At 47.6% G+C, this 6131-nt stretch overlaps 1 protein-coding gene across 1 annotated transcript in view; it reads left to right on the top strand.

Annotated features, from left to right (window-relative positions):
* T265_15010 (hypothetical protein) overlaps nt 1–6131 on the top strand; it is a gene marked incomplete at both ends in the record, with an annotated part of 31463 nt that overhangs the window by 4121 nt on the left and 21211 nt on the right. Inside the window, 2 exons of the mRNA XM_009176190.1 lie at nt 3102–3209; nt 3244–3483. Of these exons, the coding sequence (XP_009174454.1) occupies nt 3102–3209; nt 3244–3483 (348 nt within the window). The remainder of the gene's footprint in view (nt 1–3101; nt 3210–3243; nt 3484–6131) is intronic.

Here is a 6131-nt window from a genome sequence, read left to right as displayed (position 1 = left end):
GGTTGTGAGACTTGGCCTATTCGAGCAGCGGACCTGAGACGTCTTCAGGTGTTCGACAATCGTTGTCTCAGGACCATAGCTCGTGTGGGTTGGTGTCGGCGAATCCGTAACGAGGCAGTTAGAAAGCGTGTTTTCGGTTGTGTAACGGGTACTTCCATTGAAGAATGTGTCCAGCACCAGACGCTGCGTTGGTTGGGACATGTTTTACGCATGCCGAACCATCGTTTGCCGAAGAGAGTACTGTTTTCCATGCCCAACTCAGAGTGGGGTAAACAGAGAGGTGGCCAACCTTTGACTTGGTAGAGGAGCATGAAAGAGATCACGAAAAGCTTGGGTGCTGTCGGTGCTACTCGCCTTCCAGGATGGGGAACGCGTGATCCTCACTGTGCCTGGTTGGAGACACTACATGATATGGCTGGGGGTCGGGGTCAGTGGCGTTCTTGTTGTCAGGTTCCATCCAGATTGCCTGAGTGAATGTCTGGAGGTGTAGGAACCTCGGAATGATTGTTTTAAGCTAGCACCAAGTCCCTTTACTGTCCACCTTTACCCTTTCTTTTACAATAAGGCTTTCAAATAAATCATGGTTGTACGGCAGTGAAGCATCGGTGTTGAACACTGATGTCATGCTGTCGATGATAGTGTTAATGATGATGCATTTTTGATGTCATAGGTAACGCAATTTAATGGACGTCATCAGTACCTTTGTGTTTTGTGCCCTGACTTAATCAGTCACACCGACCTTCGTTGGGAAGGTTTTTTAAAGCTGGTTAAGCAGTCATTTGTCCAGAAGTCTGTGAATAATGTTCCCGATTACGTTTTAGGACGGATTTGGGCGAGATGGACCAAATGGTGAGAGGGCGAATTTGCTGACCGGAAGGTCGTGATTCGAATCCGATCTATGCATATCGACTTTCCCTGTCTAGGCTTGGGCAACTTGGCAGTATCCCAGTCCTGGTGCAACCTTAGGGTGGGATGGCAGTTAGGTACCGAGAGGGTGCTACAGCCGAACGATGTTTTAGGGCATAATCTGTTGAGCAAGTGTTAGCGGGATAAGATAAGATTGGTGATGAAACGTTTGCAATAGAACTGCTCAGCTCAGCTAACAAGCCAACGACCAAAATAGATAAGATAATCGTTCAGCTGTAACACCCTTTCGGTGCCTAGCTGCCATACCACCCAAAGGAAGCACGAGGGCTGAGATACTGCCAGCCTGTCCAAGCCTGAACAGGAAAGGCCGACTTTCCCTGTCTAGGTGTGGACAAGGAAAGGATACTGAGCGATTTTTTTTATTTTTTGTGCATCTCAAGTTAGCAAGGGTGCCCTGTTTTGACCTCGTCGGAACTGATACAACTTTTAATATACGTAGAACGCTCCACAACTTCGAGTGCCACTCCCTGGCGTTTTCGGTGATGCCATGTCCCTAAACATGGTCCTACACTTTTTTGGTTGAAGGTGCATGCCAAAGGACGGAATGAATGTGGTCAGTTCATCGAGAAACACTTGCACCTTCTCTTCGAAGGCGATGACGATGACATTTGTGTATTCTGGATTGGCTGGGTTTTTCATCAAAGCTATTTAAACACTGGGTTTTTGAAGACCTCTCAGCGTTGCTCTCATTATCTCCTCATTAATGTAATTAAGTGAGAATGAGTAGAGTGCGCACCCTTGAAGGACACCACTTTGTGTACGAAAGCCTTTAGAGAGCTTGTATAATCCTACTCCCGGAAGTCTGATAATGCAAATAACTTATGCTCACAAACTTCTGATGTATTCCTTGATGGGCAAGCGCGTTAAGGAGAACAGACCCATCAATTGAGTTAAATGCGCCTTGGAAATACAAGAATACTAAAGTTGTGGGTTCTTTGCACGTATGGTGTTGTTCTGGCATCTGATGGAGTGTGAAGAATGGGTCAACGCCATCGGTAACTGATGACGATGTGATTTGTGTTGGTACCCCGAATGCCGTTGACCAGACCTCTTCGGTTATTTCGGACGTTTGCACTGTATAAAGATAGTCTGCGGTCAGCACATAGCTGAATCAGTCGCTTGCCATTGAGGGATGGAGATACGGAGGCATTTGAGAGAGGAATAAAAACCTGCTTTTTTGATTACAGTGATTTCGGAGGCTGGAATAGCTGCCCTCGTTCGCTTTGCTGGAACGACACCAATCACGGAGTTTGGAGTCACTGAACTCGGATGCCTATTTTTGGATGCCTGCAACTCCGGGTGATTTTTACTGTACGGTCGGTGAACAGGTCCTCGTCGTTTTCACTGTCTCTGTCCAAATCCGTCGGAGGTGGATCCTTTTGAGAGCTCTGCCTTATTCAAGCACTAGCGAAAATGAGGCAAGGATAGGTGGTAAGTCTGGGTCATCGACGTACAGTAGGAACAACAAGAGATTCGGGCTGAGGCTCAGGTGAGTCTTGCAGGACAGAAAGGCTATGCAGGGCTGTTGAAATGAATAAGTACTCTAGCCATAATGTGGTCTCATGCACTTAATCCACTAGTTTTGTCCTCACATACATTCGAGTCCCACCGCGTTTGAAGACCGTGAATACTCTACACTGGTTCCAACCATTATCGAAACGGGTGCTCGTTTGCTAATGTAGACGGCTAATTGGGGCGACAGGTAGGGCTTGGACATTGGGCAGTTGGAGGATAGCATCCTGTTGCTTGTTAAATTTGACCGTGGTGGTTTCTCCCCTTTCTTACTTTGCCATACATGTGTACGTAGCACGTAGCACGTATGTAAGCACGTAGTTGAACGAGTCCATTTGGTGGATTGACTTTTTTCGGCTGCTTCAATGTCATAAATTCATCTTATTACAGAATAACTGGAGTCGAAATGTGTGTCATCACAACTGGATTCATTCACTTCCTGTGAACCATGTCTTCTAAACCGGCCCCCCAGCTTAGACGTCCGGTTCTCGGTGAATTGAAGCATCACAGGCCAGTGTCTGCGTAAGTTTGTGTTAATCGTTGTTTGACTCGAATAATCTTCAGGGGGTTCGTGTATCAGTCTTGTCATGGCAGGCTAACCATCCCTGGAGTGTGTACTGACTCTGTGAGCGAGCTCTCATCCCTCTTTCTAAACGTTCAAGGTTTTCACTGCCAACGATTTGGCCGACGAAGGTGAGATCGGACGTGGTGCTTTTGGTTTTGTCAACCGCATGCTACATATACCCACTGGATCTGTGATGGCTGTCAAGGTTTGTTTTCTTTTTCTGTTTAACAAAAAAACAGCGTATGCGCTCAACTCTGAACGAGAGTGAACAAACGAAAACGTTGAAAGATTTAGATGTTGTAATGCACTCCTCTAATTGCCCTTTTATTGTTCGGTTCTACGGTGCGCTTTTTGAAGAAGGTGATTGTTGGATCTGCATGGAAATGATGGCCACATCTCTGGACAAATTTTACAAATTTGTTTATCGCTACTTACTCTCGCGAATTCCCGAAGGGATTTTGGCCAAAATAGCCGTTGCGGTGAGTTTGGGTTGCTTTTATGCCCTCTTGAGGATAATTTTGCTTACTGTATAGCCTTAATAAGGCCGTCACGAAGAGACTGGACCTTGTCCTGATGTGGCGGTTTGTGTACCTCGGCGACCCATTGAGCTGTGCTGGGGGGGTGTCCGTGCGACACTCAGTCTCCCATACCAGGTCAGTGGTAGGTCTGACGAACAGTCTCCTGCCCCTCCAGTTGTCAGTGGGTAGGTCTGACGAACAGTCTCCTGCCCCTCCAGGTTGGGGGTTGGAATATGCGTGACGATGTGTTCCGTAAAAATGATAATGTATTTGCATTTACAGTCCAACACCGCTGCCTTGCGGTTAGGCTTTTGAACAAAAGGCTTTAGTTGAGGACCCTACTCGTCTTCTTGTCTAGGTATGGGTGCCCTGGTAGTATCCCAACCCTCGTACAACCATGACCTACACAACTTACCATACTCTCATGCCACAGGGTGATCCTTGCAGGCTATATGAATGCTCAAGTAGGTCGTCTGAGCTCATTGGAATCACATTTGGTTGGTCGATTCGGAGTCGATGCTCGCCGTACAGGCAACGAAGATAGACTCTTCGTGTTGTGTGCTGACCATAAACTGTTTCTGGCAAGTACGAACTTTCAACATAAATGTTCGCATTGCGTAACTTGGCGGCCACCAACTGCAAATCAACCGTGGACCCAGTTATACCACGTGGCCATCAGCCACCGGTGGAGAGCCATAGTCCAAGACTGCCGTTCCTTCTGGGACGCACCGCTTGATTCCGATACCACCATGGTGCGTGCACGGCTTCCTTTCAGGTCCTCGGAAAGTAGCAAGAAACACGCCAATCCACCATCTTCGAAGAACGACCATAGCTTAACAGTACCGATCTAGCTAGCTAGCCCAACAACTCTCCACAATAAACCAATACCGCAGTGGCAGGGAGTATGTGGATGAAGCGTAGCAAAATGTGAAAGGAGCTATGTTAGCGGCTTCCAATGCTGTCTGTCCGACCTCTCCGATTTGAGCAAAGACCACTGGATGTCGGCAAGATCGCTATCCATGATTAATGCCAGGAAATCCACACCAGCAGACAACGAGTGCGGTTGTGCATGCAGATCCTTCAAACGCCAAATAGTGAAGAGTCTAAGGAAAGATCGGGAGCTCTGCTGGGCATCGAAAGCTCGAGAGATGGGGAAGCCTTTTGCTAAGGGAAACAACCGTGCCGTATATCAACTGGTACGATCGACTGGCCCTAGGAAAGCAACGGTCGGCGAAACGATAAGTGAAAAAGATGGCTCATTAATTCACTCGCAAAAACGTCGACTGGAAAGATGAGCCGAACACCTCGAACAGCAGTTCAGCTGGCCTCCTGCAACACTGCCTGTAGTGATAGTGCATGCGGGTGAATGAAATGTAAGCGTTGATCGTCCGTCGGAAGCTTATTGGTGCATGTCGATGGTTATATCTATGTTCAAAAAGGGTACACGGACACTGTGTGGAAACCATGGCATCAGCCTATTAGCTGTGGCATCGAAGGTGCCAAAGATTGCCGAAGATTGACTGAACGCAGATCCCTGAAGAACAAGCTGTGTTCCGTCCTGCAAGGGGATGCATCGATCCTATCTTCACCATCCGACAGATTCTGGAACAATGACACTGCTTCCAACAACCAGCATGTTGCGAGAGCCGAGTAGTTCCAGGACGGCGCAGATCCCGAACAAGCTGTGTTCCGTCCTGCAAGGGGATGCATCGATCCTATCTTCACCATCCGACAGATTCTGGAACAATGACACTGACTGCAACAACCAGCATGTTGCGAGAGCCGAGTAGTTCCAGGACGGGATTAGAAAGGAGACAGAATAGAAAGACGTAATGTACGCTTTACTCGTCTAATAGCTGTAGTACATGAGCTGAAAATAGAGTGAGAATCACGAGTTAATGGGTTATGCAAAGGTATGGGTTATATGGTCATGGAATTCTCCCCGCCTTGGAATAAGTGTGTTCTTTGCGGAGAAAGAATGTAAAAAAAAATAAAAGGCTGTACTAGCTACATGGAGTCGTTTACGCCTCTGTTGCGTAGATTATATCGGTGAGTGCGCTGTTGTCGGATAAGAACGTCCAATTGATTTCCTGGATCTGCACTAGAATGGGATGGTGAGGCATCGTTAATAGGTAAGAGTTCAGTTTCTGAGCAATCACGGTGGACCGATGGTTTTGTGTGAGGCTCCCCTTGTTCGGCGATATATATTGGTTCCTGTTCTGTGTCGGATGTCATGTCGTTGCCTTTGGGAGCCAAGCGGCGCAAGGATACCGTTTCGTGTTTGCCATCTGGACGAACTACGTGGGCGTACTGTGGATTACAAGAGACGAGTTCCACTTCCTCTACCAGAGGGTCATATTTAGAGACTCGATTATTGCGTTTTAAAAGGATTGGCCCAGGGACAGTAAGCCAGGTAGGTAGGGAGGCTGATCGTCGTGTGAACGGCATGAAACGTTCGTGTGGGGTACAGTTGATACTAGTACATAACAGGGATCTGATACAGTGGAGAGCATCAAGGAGGACAACCTTTCAATGTGTGACAGGCAAGCCGCGCGATTTTAGAGCCAGGAGATGGTCTTCCAAAGGGTACCATTAAGTCGTTCAACCTG

The sequence above is a fragment of the Opisthorchis viverrini genome (genome assembly GCF_000715545.1).
Source record: "Opisthorchis viverrini unplaced genomic scaffold opera_v5_320, whole genome shotgun sequence".
Lineage (NCBI taxonomy): Eukaryota > Metazoa > Platyhelminthes > Trematoda > Opisthorchiida > Opisthorchiidae > Opisthorchis > Opisthorchis viverrini.
This window is presented reverse-complemented; position numbering and strand designations above follow the sequence as displayed.